The sequence below is a fragment of the Athene noctua genome, chromosome 2 (assembly GCF_965140245.1).
Source record: "Athene noctua chromosome 2, bAthNoc1.hap1.1, whole genome shotgun sequence".
In the NCBI taxonomy this organism is placed as follows: domain Eukaryota; kingdom Metazoa; phylum Chordata; class Aves; order Strigiformes; family Strigidae; genus Athene; species Athene noctua.
The window spans coordinates 153,770,082-153,791,716 of record NC_134038.1 but is presented as its reverse complement, the minus strand read 5'-3'; the positions used below and the strand labels follow the sequence as shown (position 1 = coordinate 153,791,716).

Sequence of the window (21,635 nt, the reverse complement as noted above, 5' to 3'; positions counted from 1 at the left end):
ACAAAATGTCACTTCATTGTGGCCAGTAGGTATGTTTAATATACTGTTTGTGAGACTCTGCTGGTTTTCTGGAAGGTTTTGTGCAGATACTTCAGAGAAGATTTTTACCTTATTTGGTTTGCTCACTTAATCAGCCTAGATATGTTACAAAATTGCGTAGAGTATGTTTGGAAATGCTATATAGAGGTGGTAATTCCAACATTTTATCTTGAATGTCCAACACTGGCTTATTGTAACCTTCTGGATATTTTTTTTCCAGTTTTCTTGAGCACAAGCAGAAATGCAAATAGAATGTGGTGTTTAACAGTTGAATCTTAATCTGATTTTTCAAGTAAAGATTAAAGGAAAGAGCCAGATTTTCTGTTTTCCCCCATGTTAACTGTCTCAAGCTCTTCAATCTTTTGTTGGAAGAATGTGGAGGGAGAAAAAAAAAAAGTACTGTTTGTGGCCTAGCAAACAATTGGACTGTTACTTCTACTGTACTGAATGCGTGCCAGTGGGAAGGCATGCACCATCTCAGGCTTAAAGGCATTTCACATGCTTCTGTGAATGTAGGTCTGTGTTTGACCTGCAAGTTTTGTTCTGAGGCTGCTGAGGAAAACCAGTCAGGAACAGTTCCTCGCGCTGGGTTTCTTGCTCCTTGGAGAGGATAATGCATTTCTTCCCTTATCCGTTGATAACCAGATTAGGGTGTTTAGGAGGTCGCTAACAGAATTGCAGTGGGGCACATTGTGCGTTTCTCTTCGGGGGTTGTAGTTCAGCAGCTTCCATCAGTGCCTTCTCGCCTTGTGCTATGCTGCTTTATTATTTCATAGGTGAGGGACTGTCCTACTCCCAGTTGAACAAGGTAATTAAAATAAGGACGAAATTATCTGCCTAAAACTGTGAGGGGCCATGAAGGGAAGATTAGACATAGGTTTTCTTAAGATGTACTAAACATATTGCAGTACCAGACATAAGGTATTTGAGGGCTATCTAAAAGCATATAATCAGCTTTGTAAGAGGACATATTTGGAGCACACATTTGTTGCACCAGTATATGTGAAGTATGCTATTTTGAATCATATTATGAATGAGATAAATTATTTATTTAAATGGCATATGATGTAATGATGTTTCATGACTGCAAGCTCTCGTCAGATTTCGGTTGATAAAGTGTATGTGACTGGTTTATGAATAGGAATTATCCTTATATCTTACTACCTATGCATATCAAATTATGGGTTTAGTCTTTTTTCAAAACACTTCATTAATATATGCATGGTCTTAAAGCACAAGAACAATTATCTTCCATTCCTTGGTGTTCTGAGGGAAGGCTGTCTTCCTAAATCTTTAATCTGATTAGTAATTTCTGGAAAATATGAGTGTTGTACAGCTTTAATATTTTACTTTTAACTGAATAAAAGATTGGACATAATAAAGGTACAGAGGCTATAGTGATGTTTGAGAAATGAGCTTGATTTAAAAAAAATATATATAAATAATCATAGTGCATATGCATTTCTGATGTGTATTTCTGATTTTCCTTTACTCTGATAAGAGGGAGGAGAGCCTTTTTAAACCAAGAGTTCTGTGAATGATGGTCATAAAGCATTTACTACACTGGCCTAGAAACTGGGCAGGATGTAATGTAACTGTGGTGCTTTGTACCATTCAGAGCTGTTTCCTGGGGAAAAAAAAAGATGGTAGCAGAAGTTTTTTTCTGGGAAATAGAAATGCATCACTTGTTCCCTTTTCTGTTCTTCTTTGGGCCTTTTTTTTTTTAATATGCTGACTGCGCCTGCACTGGCTCCTTTCCCTGTGATTGCTCCGCACCCCTCCTCTTCCATTATTAGCAGCTGGTGGGCACTTTGATTTGGGAAGTGGATTTACTCATTGTGCCTGAGAGAGGAAGGACAGAAAACGGTGAGTTGGAGTTCGATTGCTGTTCTGAACCAAACCAGTGCAAAGCTGCTTTTCCCGTTAAGGTCATATGCTACTCCCAGTGATTAACATAGATTGAGTGGTGTTTTGTGTGTTAAGTGCACATACTGTTGCGAACAGCAGTAAAAGAACAGTGGGACAGTGAAACAACCGAGTGGGAGAGGGATGGAATGTGTAAAGAAGCCAAGGGCTATATGGAAAGACACAGTTTCTACTCAGAGGGTGGATGAATACAGCAAGGTTCAACACTGATGTGAACAAAAAAAATTCAAGGGAGCAGTATGCAACTCAGAGCATTTCTTACTTAAAAAACAAAGCTGCAAACATATGACAAAGTTGTTGGTTTTTTTTTTTTTCAAAACCAGCATTCTAGATTCTAGAGTGATAACTGCACTTGATTTTTTTTAATACATATATTTTAGAATAACAACTGCAAGTAAGTTTTGTCTTCCTCTTTTCAAATGACGCTTTTAAAGTGTCAAGGAATTTTTGGTGTCACTTCTGGGGAACTTGTGGGTGGTGGTGGTGGTGGTTGTTTTCATTAAACATGTAACACCAGTCCGCTGAAAAGATTTCCAGATATGTTTAATCTGGCATCCAGAAGTGTTGGTTGCTTTTGGAGTCAGTTTCCATTTGTTTTTAAGAACAAGTTATATAAGGAAAAAACCCACTTTGGAGTTTCAGTTGATACCCTTCTTTGTTTTGAAACATCTTTCAGGCTATTGCTAATAGTAAGGGTTTCCTTTTTTTAAAAAAAAAAAAAAAAAGTGCTTTGAAATAAGAATTAGAATTGCCAACAGCCCAAGGAGAAATTTGAAGTCTAGTAAGGCTTTTCTTTGACAGATGTTGCAAGACTCTTTCACATGTCTAATTGGATATTTGCCTTGCAGGGTTAATTTTAATCTTTCGTTATCTGTTAAGTATGAGGAGTTTTTCCTTACTGTTATATTATTTTTAATAAAGTCTTACTGTAGTAAATAGTGATGAGAAAGTAAGATACAACTGGCTCATTTTCAGGTGTCAGAAGTGCCTTCAGAGGTGAAGGTTCTGCTGTAGTATTCACCTCCAAGAGAAATTCCACTCTGTGTATTGTATTTATAAAAGTAACTTAATTTTCAAGAATTGTGGTTTGGGTTTTGTGTGTTCTTTCCCAACTCCTTCATCAAAATATGCTTTTGTAGGGACAGCAGGGAGGAGCAGTGCTTAACTTGAAAGAACCTTTCGAAAACCAGCTATGCCTGTGGATTTTTACAAGAATTAACTACAATTTTGAAAACTCAAAGGAGTCTCAGAGCTATATGGAGTATAGGCAACAAGATTTTCATGGTTACTGGTTTAAAATTTCCATGATACAGCTTCACATGCATGTAATTGATATGAAGGCTCTTAAATTGAGAAACATTTAAAAGCCTTCCAAATTACGGATAGTTGGAGCCTGAGGAAAGGTGAGGAGAAGGGATGAAGATCTAGAACGAGGCTCTTAACAGGCTACAGAAGAAACTTCAAATTAGATACGTTTCATCACATGTCCAGGCTCCATGATGTTCCATGGTTATCGGAACAATTAACATAAGTAGATTTGTAGTTGATGGAATATCCTTTTACCATTACGGATTGTTTTGTGCATTGGCCTGATAAAAGTCACTTGGTCAGTCAACTTATACAATGCAAGGTTTGCTACTGAACTTAAAGGTCAAAACCATTTCTGTGTAGATTTTTTTATCTGAAATGTCTTTCTGGTGTTGAGTTGATTTTTGCAAACTATTCAGAAACACTGAAGGAAGCAGTCAGTATATATTATTTTGGGATTGGACAGTGTTCTCACAATAGAGGAGAAATGGCACCTACTAAAGCTGCTTGGCTATATACTAGACACTTCAGATTTTCCAGATGATGGGAGTTTTTTAACTTCCTATGAGAAGTCCAGTTTTAGGAGAGTCTATCCTCTTAAAGCCACAGGTTTTGTCACCTACAGTGAATTTGCAGCATTGAAAATAAATTAGAGATGATTTGCTGTAATTTCTTAATCTTCGCTTTTGAAAATGTGGTTGGTCAGTGAGCTCAGAGACTGTTAGCCTTTTATGCTGTACTGTGGTATGCACATTTTTGTGTTCAGCGATTAATACTTTTATTTTCTAATTCTTAAACTACAGGAATTTAAAATAAATTTTGAAAATAAATCTCTCCACTTCTTATCTTCTGTGTGTTCGTATTACACTTTTTGATTCTAGGACCTATGTTTTATTTGTGAATCTGTCTTGCTGTTTTACATTGTTAACATACAATGTAAACATACTCAATACAAATTGAGTTTAACACACAGAAATTGGCCACACTAAAAAGTGATGCGAGTGTTTTCTACTAAAATAATTTCTCTGATGATAAAAGTAAATTTGTAACTGTTGGCCTCTAATAGTAAATCACTATTGAAGTACACTGTAAACCTTCTTATTGATATTATATGATACATATCAAATGGCCCTTATGTCAGCTTGTATTACCTTTGCTGTGATATAATTGAGAGTTTGAAAAATCTCTTAAATGTTTCTGTGTGAATGAATTAAGTATCGGAAATGCCACAAATGGTTTCTTCCTCAATGGGTATCAGTTGTTTGATTGACTTAAGTACAAATACTAAGACGATGGTCCCGTATCTTCATTTTTCTGAATTTAAATACTTCAATATTGCTAGTCTTGGTATTGTAATTTATGCATAGTGGATTCTAAATATAATGTGTTTTCATAATAAATATATTGGTTTTAAAATAGGTAATTAGATTCACGGAAGAAAATATTGGTGCTATCGAGAGTAGATACTTGATGTAGAAGCAAAGGAAATTTGTAGAGAAAGAAATAAAATTACTTCTGGAGCCTAGGTAACAAAGACAGTAATAAAACCAGGCCTACTATGTAAAGACTAGTTGTTGAGTTAAAGCATATTTTAAAGGTGGGTAGTGGGATTTACTCTTAAAAAAAATACTTGATGTGATAGCTTTTTTAGGGGGCAACTTAAGCAACAGAGTGAAGTGTTAGGCCAAAAATGAGGTCTGAATTTAGGCAGGCTACAACAGTTAATTAAACCATAACTTTTGATACAAATGATGAGTCTGTTTTGTAGCTCACAGATTTACCAGGCGTCAAGTAAAAATTCTTTCCAAGCCTTTACATTCTTTTTGGCTATTAACTATTTTAAGTGAACCACCTAATTTCATTTTAATCAGTGTCTGAGTAGTAACACTTTCTATGGGAGTAGTCATTCATTTACCAGAGGTCTTGATTGCTTCACAAGTTAACTGCCCTTCTCAGCTTTACTTCTAATATTTCATAGGAGAGCAAAACACTTGTGCTGAGGTAGGCATATTTCACTTGAGGTAGACTAAAGCAGAGGTGTGTTCCCATCAGCTTCTGTGTTACCGCTACTGAGTCAACCTATAATGTGTTTAAATTGTCAGAAATGATCAGTCTTCAATTTCTTCTGCCAAGCATGTCTGTGTTCTTTCTCTACTTTTTTCCTTCCCCCTGCCCAAAAGACGCATTACTTGTTAACATTTCAGTGCTGCTGGGCATAGTGCAGTGTGGCCTAACATCGTAACGTAGGACAAATGTTGAACAATAACAGTAGGTATGCACTTTTTAAAATCTTAGTATTTAATCTTGAATCCTATTTTAGATGTTGCCTTGCCAGGAATTCTGAAGACCCTGGCTACTTTGCTCTTCCCCCTTTTCTGATAAAATTGTGCTTTGGTTGCTAATAGGTTATAGACTGCTAGGTGTTGATTCAGAAGGCTACTGAACATGCCTGAGCAAAGCTGTAAGTAAAGTGAAGTTGGTGATTTCTGAACTATAGTAATGTTGATTGCACGTCCAGTATTCAGTAAGTAACTCTCTTGAGTAGCATTTGGGAATGCTAACAAAGCATTTGGGAATGCTAACAAAGGAAAGTCTGATTGCAAGAATTCAAAGCTGACTAAAGGGAATATTTTATTTATTTTAACAAATTTCACTGGATTGTGGAAATAATTTTACAGATGCTGCAAAGGTAAAAAATACAGCAAGATTTGCAGAAACTGTCTTCAACTTTAGTAGGTAAAAATGAGAAAAGGACTTAGGTTTAAAGGAGATATTACAGAACTAGAAATTGGGTTAAATTGGGTTTTGTTTGGGAGCCACATTAGCTCAGTTGCTTGCTCTGGCTTGTTGCAGCTTTGTTTGAAACCTGTATTTAAGTCTTGTCTTTCAGCCAGACAATAGTAAGATGAACTGTGAGACTAGCTTTTCTTTGGGGTCAGGAAAATACTACTGGAATATGTTACAGTTTTTTCTGAATTAAATCTTTTCTGAACATACTCCTTCGTGAAACTATTGGGAAATGGATAAATTATTAGTATCATTAGAATAGGCCTGTTAGAAATGTGGATAATTACTGTGTCAAGTACCATTGCCAATCCTAAATACCTCTTTTCTAAAATTCTCTGTCAGGTCTAGTCTAATCTTTTCAGTTGACCCTTTCCTTTTGCCCTATTCACTTAGATTCATATTTAGAAAAAAACGATGCAGAACAACAATAAAAAGGGCACATCTGGCATGAGTCTTCGTCAGTGAGCTGTAGCTGATCAATGGCATGTAGGAGAGCCATACTCTGCTTTGCTTGTTGAAAAGTTAGGGGAACTTTATCAAAATTCGAGATAGGATCAACAGCATAGATTTAACTGAGAAATAGTTTTCCTGTGCTTGCTGCCTCCCCCCCCCCCTCCCCCCCCCCCCCAAAGACATGAGTCCACTGGAACTGGCTGAAAACCAAGCATGTGAAGAAATATGTTTGGCTTTACAATTGACTTTAGTACCTTGGGGTTTTTTTTGAGCCAGGTTGTCTTACTTAGCTACTTCTGTCGTCATTTTTTGTTCTCCCCCGTGAGTTTACAGAGGAAAAAGGAGTCTTTTGGTAAGAGCTTGCGATTTTTGTTGATGAGCACCAGAACATGTTGCACAGAACCTGAGAACCATTTGCCAGCACTGAATCATAGGTACAGTTGTCACTTCCAGGAATGCAAAGAGAAACAGAGGAGGAACCACAGAGTAAAGTTAAATCCATCAGTAAGTGGCCTCATGCTACTCCTGTTACTACACTTTGTCATCTTCTGAAGAACCATGACCCATCATTGTGGGGAGCAGAGTTTTGGTTTTGAATGAGAATTTGTGTCCTAATGGTTCAAGATCCCTCTGTCTGCTGCCCCAGAGGGAGAATGTCCAGTAATTGTGCCATTACGGTAGATGTACAGCATCTTGAGTGCAATTCAGCTGCCCAGACATAGGGATCCAGTGCCACTTGAGGTGCCTTGCAGTATCCACACTAGCCACAGGGAGCAAACAAGCATGACACAAGACTGGCAAGAGATCCATGCCCTTCTGGAATGTCCGCTGGTGGCCAGACAGGATACCCAGGACTGTCTAAACTGGTTTTAGATGACTGTGCTTAGGCAAATGAATCCTGTCCTTTGTGTCAGGACAAACAGATTCGAGCTGTATGGAATGCCTGATGTGTAAGGGATAAAGTGCTCACTAAATGATGTGGGGCATTGGCTTGAAGTATGGATTAGAAGGATCAACTAACCTGATGCATCTGTAGTGCTTGCGGCTTCATTTTCATGCTTGACAGGAATTGTTGTTGGCTGCACCAGTTCAGCTGGAATTGAGCTAGTGATCCAGTCCCAGATGTTCCAAGTAATTGATGGCATCTATGTTTGTCAGTCACTGAAGGGAAGCTGGCAGTTGGTGTTTTGGTAGGCCCAGGATGTGGGAGTGACTTGGAAAACGTAAGGAGTTCATCTACTTGTCATTGTTTTGCTTGGGCAAGATTTTGCAGTCGTGTCATTCTAAACAGTTTGTGGTGTGAAGGAGGAACTGTTAGTAGTTCAAAAACAGTTAGTATCTGTTAGCAGTACTTGGAAGGAAAACAGATATAGGAAGGGCACGTTTTTAACAGAAGTCAAAGTTTAAAAGCAGTTTTGTTAAAGAGACTATGTTCTCTGGTTTGACTGTTGTCCATCTACTGTAAACTTCTGATTGGCTGCTCCTGAGTAGCACAAGTAGAATATAGATCTTCTGTTTCTGCAGCCATGTAGATGATGCTGTATTTCTTCAGTCATTGACTGTAACTTACAAAATGCTAGATATTAAATGTCACATTAGTTCTATGAAACTTAAGACAAGCTAAAGTAAAGGCTTGAGTTGCAGTAATATATTTTAACTTAATTTTCTTTAAAAATAAAATATTTTTCTCTCAAGATATGAAAAGTTTTGGCTTCTCCTTTGTCTCTGGATACATCTGTAAGTACCCTTATTGCACTATAGCCAAATCACAGTAAATAGGTTGTTTAGCAGTTTTTAACATTGGGAGTACTAGAATGTTCAAATATCAAGTTTGATCGTAAATGTTCAGCCTTTGATATCTCTAAATACTTTAAAAACCAGCAACTGCATATCAGTAACCGGGCCCCCAAGAGTAATGTTACAAGGCACAAAGTTATGACATATCTTTTAGTTATTTTTAGTTTATATTGCATAGTTTGTTTCTTAAGAATTTTGGTATTTAAACCTTTGCAGTAGTTCAGAGTTTTGGTCTGTGTTTCTAATTGAACAGGTTTGTCAGGATTTAATTTTAAAATAACTTTGGTAAACCCCAAGCTTTGAAAGTGTGGTAAACTCTAGGGTCTGATGAGTCCTGCCGATTGGTTTGATGGGTTTTTTACTAGAAACATTCCTTTGACTCCTCAGAAATGTTTTGTAGAAATGCATAGCAGTTTTTTGATATCTGTTCCTTTGCTGCATAGTACCTGCGGGACACTACTCTGCGATACAGATCTCTTTCCTGTATTTTAGAAAACTTCTAATGCTTGGAAGTTGAATGTTGTGTTTCTAGCTTTCTGAATATAAGAACCGCATTTTCTTGAGTTTTGTTATTTTTTTTTTCTGCTTCAAAGTTGTTCATCTGGAAGAGAACTTGTACCAGAGTGAGAACTTCTGTGGCACATCAGGTTTCTTCAGGAGCTTTTGGCAGTACTAGATTCCAGGCTCTTCTCTGTGGGGTGTGCTTACTTTGAAAAGTCTCCTTACCCATCGTGATGTAAAATGAAGATACCAAGTACCAAGTAATTAAATCTCACCAAGTCTTGTGAGATTTAATTGAGGTTCAGTGACTTTACTGGTGGTGTTTTTCATTTAAATGTTTTGTATGTTGCTAGCAATTCATACAGCTTTTTATTTCTGGTTTTAAGTAGCTTAGAGCTTTGTTGGAGAATGCTGTTTGGATTGCACTTTCTCAGCTGTCAGGCTTATTTACATATGTAAAATTTGATACGCTGAAAGAGTTCGGCCTCTAAAATTACCTAGAATAAGATTTACCTAACCATTCTAGAATGAAAAAGTGTTTGTATCCTTCAGATCAATTTGTTGTGAAATATCAATTATAATGCAGGCTTTTATGACTTCTGTTGTAGAAATCAATTTTGTTTGCAGACTGCACAAAACTAATATTACAGACAGTTTGATAATGGCAGTACAACTGTCCTCACGCTCTGCCTGTTGGTGGTCAGGAGCTCCAGCCCTGCTCTGTTGGCTAACCAAAGGCACTTAGTAAACGAGTTTGACTCAGGTGGCTTGGGCAGAACTGCACCTTGATTATACCCTGTGGAATAACGGTCCTACCTTGAGCTGGGGTTTCTCTGTGCTGAAGTATATGGAAATGCTTTTATGAGGGCTACAAATAAGTGTATCATTGCACGTGAGTGAGAGCATATGGAAAGCACCTCATAGCGGAAGCAAACACAATGTCTTTGTTTCATTCACTGCTATAAACACAGACTTCAGGTTTCAGATCTTCACAAGTACTATTAAGCATCTTTCTGAAAATGGCATGTCCCTAGAGATAACTTGGGGTTATGTTGTTGTTAAAGCCTAGGGAAATAAAAGTGAAAAGGCCCAAAAGGGTGGGGAAAATGGTTTTTGTAAAAGATAGTACAAAATCTTCCTGTTCATGTTTATTTAAAAACAAACAAACCCACAACAAAAGAAACTCAAATGTGTTATCACTTTAGCCTTAATAGGATTAAAACATATCCTTTTCACCCATTAATTTTATGTTTATCGTACTGTGCTATAATTTTTTAATACTTTAGTGGCTGTACATCAATTTTTAACGTATTTTAACACAAATAATGAAAAGTCCAGTTAAGAACGCCCGTTTATCAGTGGTTAAGACCAGTTCTACATCACTGAAAACAACTCATTAAAAAAAAAAAAAATGCTGGGAGGTTTATGTGGACTAAGAAACTGTATGAAACTGTCTCATAGCATGGGTTTTTAATCCAGTGTAAACAATGTGTTAAATGTATGGAAAAAACACTCTTTAACTAGGCAAAATAATTTGGCAGGATTACCAAGACCATTGTTTAATATATCGTCCTATAATTTACACGTCATGTCAGTAGCTGGGAATGTCTGCCTTTGCGTATTTCTGAAATTCTATTTGTGCATTTTGGGGCTGAGCAGTAACTTCTGCAATTCTCCATGTTCAATACTCCTTAATGAATAGCTTGGTAACAATAAAATTAATTTATCTGAGCTTTTGGTTCCCAAAGTATACTGTTGTTTTGGGTTGTTTAGGTTTTTCTTGATTGGGAGGTTTTGCGTAAATGACCAAATGCTCACTTACTATTTTTAAGATTGTACTGCAAATAACTTTATTTTTCCGAAGGTTTCTTGTGCAGTATTTGCATATCAATGCTGCATTGTAGTGCTGTTGGGTAGTAACATGAAAGTCTAGCCTGTTTTGATATAAAATTCAAAATGCAGCAACAAAACCATTTTTATTTGAAGAGCTTATTTTCACTTTTAATCAGTTTTGCTATTAGCATATTCGTGTGTCAGTGTTGATCCATTCACGCTGTTTAAAAATCTACAAGATGTTCCTTAGTGCTATTTTTAAATTACCTGTAAGGTTGCAGGTTATCCTAGATATATGCCATTACTATTTGCACTTCTATTATAGTGTTTGGTTCATTGCAGTTAATCTGGCATTTGGATCAGTGGTTTTCCCTGTTCAAAATCTTGATGTCTGGTTCTATTTAAGATCCTAAGAGTAAAAGCAGCAGGAATCAAAATGTATTCTGCCTCAGCCCGTATGCTGAGCGGGAGTGCTGTTTCCATGGCAACACACAGGCTAGTGGGGGGGAGGCTGATGCCTTTTCCCTGATTCTGAGAGTTTACATATACAAACATGATTATTCTTAGCAAAATTCTCTTAAAAAGCAGTGTTTGTAGGAGAGAAGGAAGTAATGTCAGTGAAAATTGCCAATATACATCCAGATGTTTCTTGCGGTGGTTTGTTTCTTCTTTAATCATGAAGATTTGTTAGTGCAACGCACAGCTTTTCACCAGTGCTAGGAAAATGTACTAACTATAGCAGCAGTCATCTCGGACATGTTAACCGTGGGGTGCTATAACGTTTGGTGGTGCTGCAAATGCTGCTGGACAAAACCCTTGCTTTACCCTTTTAATGAAAGCTGCCTTCCTTTGGGAGGCTGTATTATTAAGTGTAGTTGACATTTCACTGTGAGCAAGTTCTGAATAAGCAAAGGGTAAATAGTCACCATTCCAGAGATGATAAAGCTTTGCAATTAATTTATTTAATTTTTTTCCTAGAACTGGCAGGTTTTAGAGCAGGTAATATGCTAAATTGGTCTTTCATTACTGTAGTGCAGCTGTGTCTCAGCCTCGCCCATTTTATTTATTATAGGAACCATAGGCTGCTATGTTTTCTGTGCTCAAGCTTATAGATAAATCCTACTTCCCGAAGTGGATTGAGAAAGGGTTGCATTCTACTGTTGGAATATGTTGGGCTTTGGTTTTTTTAAGGCTAAATATTTTGAATTGAGACTATTTTCTTTAGTCGCTAGAGGTGAATTTATTTCTTGATTAAAAATACACAAACCTGAAATTACAGGACAGAGGAGTGCAAACCCTGGAGTATTGTCTGCCTGTCTAATTTTTTTAATGAAGGATTGGAATAGTGGCAAATACTGTGTGTGGGAATGAATTTATTTGCATGGAGAATTTTCACCTTTTCCTCTGGCGGTGGCTCCCAGAAGATGATGTCACCTTGCAGCTCATTGGTTGTGCGGCACCTAGTGCGGGGAAGGGAGAGAAAGATGCCGGCACAAATCTCAGTGGTGGATCTAGGGTGTTTGCGAGCAGTTTTTGATAGAATCTCTGATTAGTATTGAGAATTTACTGCATGTGGCCATGTCAGGTGCTGGGTCTGTCCTAGGGTGAGGGGATTGAAGAGCTATCAGAGGAATGAGGCGGCTGATCTGCAAGAGGATCTGTGATTGTAAGTTGAAAAATCTGGGTGGAAGGAAAGAGACAGGGAGTGCTGGTTAGACACATTGTGGGAGGATGTGTAGCAGAAAATGCATGCATGAGTAAAAGAAGAAAAGGGAGAAGCATTTGTCTTTGGTAGACTAGAATGATAAAAATTGTATTAAGGGCTTTCCTTTGGGGAAGATATTCAGAAATGGGCAAAAATATTCAATCTGTGCAAAGATATTTTCCCTTTGTGGCAACGAATGTGTAGGATTCATTTTTATGCTCAGTTTTACCGTGGTTAATTATGAAGGCAAAATAATATCTTTGTAAGAACTTCACATGTAGAAAATGCTGTTTATTTCTCACTGTCATTTTATTCCTAGGTTATAGAAAGAGGACAAAGTGATAAATACTGGGTTTTATTTATACATTTTGTGAACGTCTATAAAATGTGAAGCAGAATAGCTGATTAGGAAGTAAATATGCATCCATTCTAATAGTTGTATTTTTATTTAATGTATTGTTTTCTAGACAAAAGCTTTGACGATGAAGAGTCAGTGGATGGAAATAGGCCATCATCAGCTGCTTCAGCCTTCAAGGTTCCGGCACCTAAAAAGCCAGGAAATCCTTCAAACAGTGCAAGAAAGCCAGGATCAGCTGGTGGGCCTAAGGTTGGAGGTAATGTAAAGCTATTCAGATTCTAATCGGTGTTCCCAGAAACCTTGTCAGAGCAGGCACAAAACCGAGAACTTTGGAAGGTGATGTTTAATTCATGACTGCAGTGTTTTTGCAGAGCTGAAAACAGTAAGGGACCCGGTTTTATGTAATTATTAATATGTAAAGGTGTGTGCAGGTCTGTTTTTGTGATTGTATGTTTAGTCTCTCATGCTATAAATAAAATTAATATCTGGAGATAGCAGTTGTGTTGGTGAAATTAATATATGGCCGTCTCTAGAATCCACACCTCACTGTATATATGAATATACTGTGAAATTCTGTAATAGGTCCGTGTAGATGAAATTTTTACTGTAGGTCTGCACTGTTTCACATGGCAGAAAGGACTAGCCATCAACCATATACCTCAACAGTGGTGTCTATTACACCTGAGTGACTTCTATTATTATTCTTTAAACTGTTAAGAGCATTGTGAAATCAGAGTATTGTGAAATCGGTTGTGAAAGAGAAAAAAATGAGGGCCTGAACCCTTGACAGGATTTTTTTGCCTGGTAGACTTTAAAGCAGTATAATGATGATGCTTACTAATTGTAATCTTTGAACATGGAAATCCGCATTTTTTTAGGGCGGGGGTAATCTAACAAAAGCAACTCTTTACTGCTAAGGAAGTGACAGGTTTTTTGATAGTTCATGTACACCTTCAGAAAAATAGGTAATTAAGTGGAAATACACCATGCTTCAGGGTATGGCTTTTTTATGAATAAGTAAAAGTCTTTTTTTCATGTTCCTATTCATGTAACATTCCTTTATGTGAACTGCAAAGCAAAGGTTTGAAAGAAGATACAAGCTGCATTAAGTATTTTCATGTTAATAAAATATAGCTAATGTTTTGCTAGTTTATTGTTTCTCTAATGTGATCTTCAGAATTCCTAATACAATTGAAAAGATTCTCATAGGGTGGGATCAACGCCGCCATGGTATAACTCAAAATTGATGGCAGTATGAATCAGAAGGTACTACCTAAAAGACTTCCTAAATGAAGTTATCTCTTGAAATTGACTCTTTTGTATTTATTATTACACAAATCAATAGTAATAATATTTTAATCTCTTTTAACCTGAAGTGTGGTGATTTTTGCATGCAAGACTAAAATGCATTGTAACAAAACTAAATAGTTAGGATCCCTGTTTCTTTCAGTATATGCTTCTTTTAATAATGTTTTATTAAGTATAGATGTTCTTTTAACGTAGAATTGTTTTTACATGTAGACTTTCACTTTACCTATTCTGCAGTATTGTTTTTCCTCCTTTTCATTACATTGTTTTTCCTCCTTTTCCTATATTGCCAAACTTCAGAAAGGTAAAATGAAGAAATACATGGAATAAGGAGAAAATTTAAGCATGCCCAGAACCAGAGCAATTTGGTCATTCCTTGCTTTAGACTGTCCCCTTTCAGCTCTGGAAAATACTGAGGATTGTTCACATGTACATCCACTTCCCCTCTTTTTTCATTCTGTCAGTATGTCTCTAGCCAGAACTTTGAAATTTTTGGATTATAATGTTGATTAAATTATTCTTTGCATGCTTCTCTGTATGTGCATCTATGGCGTGGTTCTGCAGACTTAGGTGCTTGACCATGGAGAATTTTTGCCTTACTTGTAGGAAAGAGGTTGTGCCTTGTGTTCTTCACCAAATGGATAGAAGGTGGAAATTTGTCTTCCAGTCTTCAGTTGTTCTCGACTACCTCTACTTTTTTCTCTGGTTGTCTACCAGGGAGAAACTTGTACAGGTTGATTAATCGGCTTGTGCACAGATTTCTCTCATTACATATAACTATATGCTCCTTAGTTTAACTCTTCTTCAGTTTTTTTTTTTCCCTTTCAAGTTTTCCTTGAGTTGACCCTCAATCTTTTCTTTTTAGCGTTTTCCATTTGTCACCATTGATCAGCAAGGCTATTATCACTGTTTTCAGTTTTAGAAGCTAATATTTGTCTTCATTTTACTCCTGCTGCTCATTATTATTATCTTCCAATGTTTTTCTCCGTCTCCATGATTTTTTTTGAGGTTGCCAGTGTGTAAACCAGTACTGTCTAGTAACAAGCTTGCTATCAGATAGCACAGACATGTAACATTTCTATCTATGAGAGCCTTACCCTTCTGCATAATGTTTACAAGTCCTGCATCTTCTAGCCTAATAAAGAACATTAGTATAAATGCAAAATGTGTTTCATAAATAAGTCAATCAAGTCAGTCTCTTCCAGAAGGGAGGAATTTCCCATGACGTTATTCATATGAACTATGGTACTAGGTCAGACAAGAGGTCTGTATAGTCCACTGCCCCACCTGACAGTAGTCAGAAATCACTACTTGAGATGTGTACATGCACAGGCTAAGCGTCTAGAGGCACACTGTCATCACAGGACAAAAGGCTGCGTTTAGAGAGCTTTATTTCACAGAGAATCATGGTCTTTGAAGAGTCCAGTTAGGACATCCTATTGTGCTTATCTTGAGACTTCACAGATCTTTGTGGCTACAAACCAATCTTGATGGTCTTCTGCAGCCTCTTTCTGTAGGTTCTGCTTTGCAGGTGCCTAAAGGACACCTGAGACTTTTCTCCAGCCTCAAAATTGCCATCTTTATGGAGCCAGTCTGTGGTTCTGGAATTTGTCTGCTCTTGCTGATTTATTAAGGTTTTGCCTTATCCTGCAGTCCCAAATCCTTCTGCTCACCACTGCATTCCAAGTCTATAATCAATGGGCATGTCATTTCCCACCTTTCTCTCCTAAGCGCTGGCTACAGCGATTTCAGTCTGGTAACTGCTCACCTGATGGCTCTGACACCTGTTGGTCCTGCTTGCCTAAGTCTTCTCTGACTTTTTCATACATACATGTATGCATATTCAGAAGTTGCACTTCAGCCTTTGAGGAAGAAGTAGCAGCAGCTCCATTAACTGTGTTGTTTTTTCTTTCCTTTTCACAAAAATCTCCCGAGTCATGTCAGTGACCTGCAGCTGAAGCAGTTCTTCACTGCAGTTTCTTCTCTTCAGGCTTCTGTGACTAGGCAGAATTGCTAGTACAGATAGAAATTGTGTTGAGCATAGGCTGAGATTACTGCAAGTTCCATTAATTTAAAGTGCCTTTTACATTCCAGAGATCATTTTCCTAGCATATTGCTTTAGAAAGATGTCTTTACTGATCAGCTGTAGATGACAATAAAGAAGGTATAGCTTTTTCTTCGTTTCAAGAGGGAGTGGAGACAACCCTGTCTTGAGGCTAAGAAAATTAAACCTCTTAGCCATACTGCTTGTTTTATGCTGGTATCTGCTGAGTTATACCTCAGATGCATGTGTGCAGAGCTTTTCATGATATGAAATGGAGATGCTTCTTAGTGAACAAGTGGGTAATTCCACCACCAACTGGGTACTGGATACTCTGTTCAAGTGAAAGGACCCATTCAATATGCAAGAACAGATTTGTTTCACCATGTTGGGCACTTTCCACTTAATGTAAGAAATGTACTTAGTTAGCATTTCTGAAAATGCAAAGTCATTGTCCATGAAGGCAGGTGAAACAGGTATGTACATTAGCAATAGCAGTGTCGTACTTGAGCTGCAATTCTCTGTCCTTGTGCCGGGAATGACTCTGCAAGATCTTTTCCTGTTGGCGGTAGAGATGGGAGAGCTTGTAGCACTTGTACATTTGGTGACAGGTGGGATTAAGGCTGTAGAAGACAGTTTGCCAGAAAACTATCAGAGCAGACAGCCTCAGTGTTGTACTGCCCTGAATCAGAAATCCAGCAGGCTGTTTCTCATCTGACTTTACTGCTTGGAGGTGTTCAGGCACTGACCTTCTTGCTTGTGATGAATGAGAAGTGATAGGTCTTCAACCTAATGGGGCAGTGCTTAGTTTGGCATATTTCTTATTCCATGGTCAATACACTTCCCTGAGTTAGTCCTTTGCCAGGAAACACACAGCTGATCTACTCACTTCTGACACACATGCTTTCAGCATTTCATTCGAGTGGCAGAACCTCTGGAAGTAGCTCTTTGCTCTAAGGCCTTCTTACTGATAATGTGCACCGTGGGTGTTCTCACCTTCCAGAAATGGGTACTCATGGGCTTTTTCTTGGCAGTCTGGCAAGCAGCTTTTTATTTGTAAGGGACATGATAATTTACAGAACAAAAAGACTTGAGTATGTTAGCCAAATAAACTATATTTTTGTCTCTGCATTGTTCAAGATCTCTTACAGGTCTTTGGCAAGTTCTCTTGCAAATGTGAGATCCCTGTTCCAAGTCTTCTAGGGAATTGTTTGCTTGAATACTATTCATAGGCTTTATGTAATCTAGATGTTAGCAGGAAACCTCAGTCAGTACCTCAACAAGAAGACTGGCTCCTTTCTTTTCCCGAAATGTCAATTTAAGTCAGTAGTCTTTAAAATGGATTAAATGTAGGAATGGTGATACTTCTGTAGAGCCATGTGGCATTTGGAAGTAAAGCTTACTGATGAAAAGCAATCGTGACAAAAGTTTATATTAACTTTCTGTTGTATGTTTTATGAGGACCTCTGTAGGGCTGGAGCTTTATTCTTAGCATCATAATTTGAAATAAGGTGGACTGTCTACTTTTAGCAGACATTTTCAGTGGAAAGGTACTCCATTGTATATTTTTACCTGTGGTTTGTTGGCTTTTTTAAACCCATAGTGTATTGGCCTGCTAGTGTTGTTATACATTGCTTATTGTTTAACACTAATAACGTTACACTTTTTGAAACAACCTATGTTGCTTTAGGATGAATCATCCATTAACTAATCAGCAAAGGGGATGTTATTAATTTAAATGTCAGAATTACTGTAACTTCTGTTTAAAAAGATATTTGGGAGTAAGAATGTTGATGCTAAGTATGAAGAATATGAAGTGAAACCCCAAGGACATCCAGGTTTTTTTTTTTTCCTATTTAAAAAATATGTGCATGCAAAACTATTTTTTTTTTCCCCCCAACATAAAAATTGTGATGTTGCCTTCTTTTCTTAAACCATTCAAAGGATCTGGTCTTCAGGGAAGATTGCAACTGTGCCAGTTTGAGGTTTGATGCTGGCATTATTTGAAAGAACCTTCAGTTTCAGAATAGTCTTAATTCTTGAAAAGAAGAAGGAAAAAAAAAAAAAAGCCCCCGAAATTAATTGATTGCTGAAAAGACATTAAAAACACCTCCTTTTAAATAGAAATCAAGTAACTGGAAAACTTGGGTGAGCCAGGTGAACAATTTTGGCAAAAGAAGGCTGTGAGAATTATAATAACACTGTATGTGTTTTTCTTAAGGACAAGAAAATTGTTAACTATAGAAACCTATTCCCACCTTTAGGAGATTTAAGTTTACTTAAGTTTGTGTGTCTGTCTGCAGTGTGTTCTATCAGCATGGTAATGCTTTTTTCCCCTTCTCAATCATAGCAATACAGCTCTTTGCCGAGAAGTATTAAAATGGTACTGATTTGCTTTTCTTGGCTTTATTTCCTAACAGAAGACATTTTGAAGTGTTTAGAGACTTTCACAGTTTACATGGAAAGACTCTGCATAAAACAAATGTGGTACTGAAAAATAGATACTCGCCTTCTGAAATCTTAGCCAGGTGAAGGTAACCTAATCAAAACTACATACTGTAGTTAAGAAACACTTGTTAAAAAGACTTCAATAATTGTGGAACTGTAAATACAATTTGTTAATGAGTAGACTTGAAACAGGGTAAATTCATGCTTGCTGTGATTGTCTTCAGACTCATGAAGACAGTTCTGTGTTTACTTGCACGAAAAAAACTTTATAGTAATCAATGCCCAATGTGTTTTGGGTTTTTTTACCTTTCGAGTTATTCAGAAAATAAGTTCATGAGTCTTTCCTCTGTTGCTTGTTTAGCCCTTGTTAAGTGATTTCCACAGTGCTGTATTTGTCATACAAAATAGACTAGGATTTTTTTCTCCCCGTTGTTTTGTACTGGCCCTTTGCATGACATAAAACTGCTCTGAGATAATACTGGTCAGCAAAGCATCCCTGACATTGTCTTGTACTTGCCTCCCTGTTTGGTTTCCAGGTGGTTGTGAAATTCAAGGATTTTTCTGCGAGATCCAGCTGAAATCAGCCTTTTAGTCTTTCTGAGATCAGCCTTGGGTATCAGAGTCTGAATCAGAGGATTTGTTACAGAATCTCTCTTTCCTTCCTTGACCCCACAGTGATTGTCAGTTAACTTCCACCCTGAAAGATCCTTGCCCATGGAATTGCTGGGTTGCAGTCCTGCAGTCGTGAACTGCTGCTATTTTAACGTAACCCAGAGTTCAGGGAAGTAGGAGGACTTGCAGTTTTCCCACTTCTCTGAGAACTGTTGGATTTTGTTGTTGTTCTTTACTGCCCTGAACAGCGATTAAGGAGAGGGTTTCCTTGCACGTGATGAGTGGTCTGTTCTTGGCCATTACAAATGCTTGTCCAGTCACTGGGGTTTCTATTCCTTTAACAGATACTTACCATTGCAGCTGGCCTCAGAAGATGGACTGGAAAATCAACATTAATGAGGAATCTCAATGAAAATAAACACAATAAATTATAAACATATATGTACATACACCTATACATATACCTTCAGAGACTATATATACATACATAATTACTGTTTCTTAGAGTCTGTTTTCTATATGTCACCCAAGGACAGTTTGCAGATATTTCATACAAATTTATTTTGCAGTAATTTCTAGAAGCTTTGATTGGAGGATTTATCATGTTGTTACAAGCACAATACAGTATCTGATAGTCTTCTCTCAAAAGGCTCATAGCCTAGAAACCAGCTTAGAAATGGATAAAATAGGAAGAAAATAGCAGTAGAGCAGAAATTAAGAGGTCTAGAGATAAGAGCTCACCACACTGTGTAACCTTCTTCAGACACCTCTGCCCCGTGTTGTAGTCCCAAACAGCTTACTAGCAGTCATGGTAGTACCAGGCAGCGATGGGAATAAGGAAGACAACCCACCCCTTGTTTAGTTTGCTAACATTGGATACTGGTTTTTTTTTTTCAAGCAGTAAGAAGGGGAAGCAGTTTGTTTATATTTTCATATGGGTGAATCCAGAAGGAAAAAAAAGGAGGGAAGAGGAAGCTGGGCTGAAATGAGCTGACCATGCCTCCTTGAGTCCTGTGGACTGTGGCTGTGCTGGAGTAAGCAAAGACCCATTCTGAAACATTTCCGGCATTGTTGCTTTGCAGAGTAGCAGGTGTGATTCCTCTTTGTAGGGCAGGGAGTGTGGGAAGTGTCTTAAACCTGTTTCATTTCTTTGGGCAATTCTCTATGTTCTCAAATAGAGAGGCAGGGAATGTAGAAGCATGAGGTTCAAATTATTTTTATAATTTGAGTAGAGAATTTTCACCAAAGGTGTGAATATTACTTGCAACAAATATATGTAATGTTCTTAAAAACAGAAGAGAAAAACAATACATTAAAATCAAATCATTTTGACCTTCTGTCTTGCATTAGTGAACTTTTAGAAGTACAAGATAAAAATGTGTTATCTAAAACATAAAAGCACTGTGTAGTTTGTGATGATGGGAAGTGGTGGGAAATGGTATTTCTAGTTATTTTAATACAATATCTATTTAAATTGTTTCAGTAAAAAATGCACAGTTGAATAGAAGTGACAACAGTAATGAAAATACTATTTTTCTGAAACTTCTGAAACCACAATTCAAAAATCACAGTATTCAGAACCATTCTGCTTTGCAACACAAATTATATATGATACAAATGAACTGATTATGTTCCTGGTTGTTCTCAGTAATTTCTGTAATGTAAAATAATGAGTGCAATTTTCTTCTTTCAGGTGTAAAACTAGGAACCAATTAAAGTAAAAAGTAAATATTATGTTATTAGAAAGCTATATTAAAAACTGAAAATAAGACTAATCAGTTATACTTATAAAATTAGCATAACTTGAAAACTCACATGTTGAAACTGGACAAATGAGCCAGGGTCTCAGATGTATGTTCTTTTAAGTATTTGTGAAAAATGAGTGCCAATAGAGAAAAAAAATACATGAGTGCTTTGAAAGATTACTATGTGAGCATGAACGTTGTGCATGAGTTGAAAGACAACCGTATGAGCTTACAGATGAGTAGAAACAGACATCAAGCAATAGTGAGGTAAGCCTAAAAGAAATCTGGTATCTCTATTCTTGCTGCTTGTGGAACTGCTTGTTTTTCTCCACACCCAGGGTTTGGTCATATCTAATGTATTCCGTCCAAACCCCATACTAAGTAAAACACTATCAGTATCTTTGTTGTATAACTGTCCTATTTTGTGTCACCAATGCTTGTGAATTTAATTGATCTTCATAGCATGCCTGTGAGAATAAGAGGTAGTATTAATCTTTTACACCCATGAAACTACATAGGAATGGAGGCTGAAGCTGCTGAAACTGTGATTCAGTGTTGGTAATCAGCTTCAAATACTACTGACTAAATTTCTCTGAGAGTGTAATGTTCAGTAACAATTCCAAAGGCATTTTCATGCTCAAGAGCATCTCCAGATTTTAAGGTGTTCGTGCTGGCACAGTGATCTTAAGTCTCTTTAGTCCACATACGAAATATTTTGTGCTTCCTCTTAGTACACAAGTTCTGTATTTGCTCCAGACTAATGTGGCACACCTC

At 37.3% G+C, this 21,635-nt stretch overlaps 1 protein-coding gene across 41 annotated transcripts in view; it reads left to right on the top strand.

Annotated features, from left to right (window-relative positions):
* The window catches only part of CLASP2 (cytoplasmic linker associated protein 2), a 166,447-nt gene that overhangs the window by 61,251 nt on the left and 83,561 nt on the right, over positions 1-21,635 (top strand). For 6 of the 41 annotated variants that reach the window (XM_074900717.1, XM_074900732.1, XM_074900734.1 and 3 more), the window contains exon 9: positions 1,839-1,841. The exons of 11 other annotated variants lie outside the window; for them this stretch is intronic. In XM_074900717.1, the coding sequence (XP_074756818.1) occupies positions 1,839-1,841 (3 nt within the window). Of the gene's footprint in view, positions 1-735; positions 848-1,835; positions 1,906-12,008; positions 12,311-12,816; positions 12,964-20,203; positions 20,207-21,635 lie in introns of those variants that run through there. 24 more of the 41 variants (XM_074900744.1, XM_074900741.1, XM_074900739.1 and 21 more) reach the window with 14 other exon arrangements.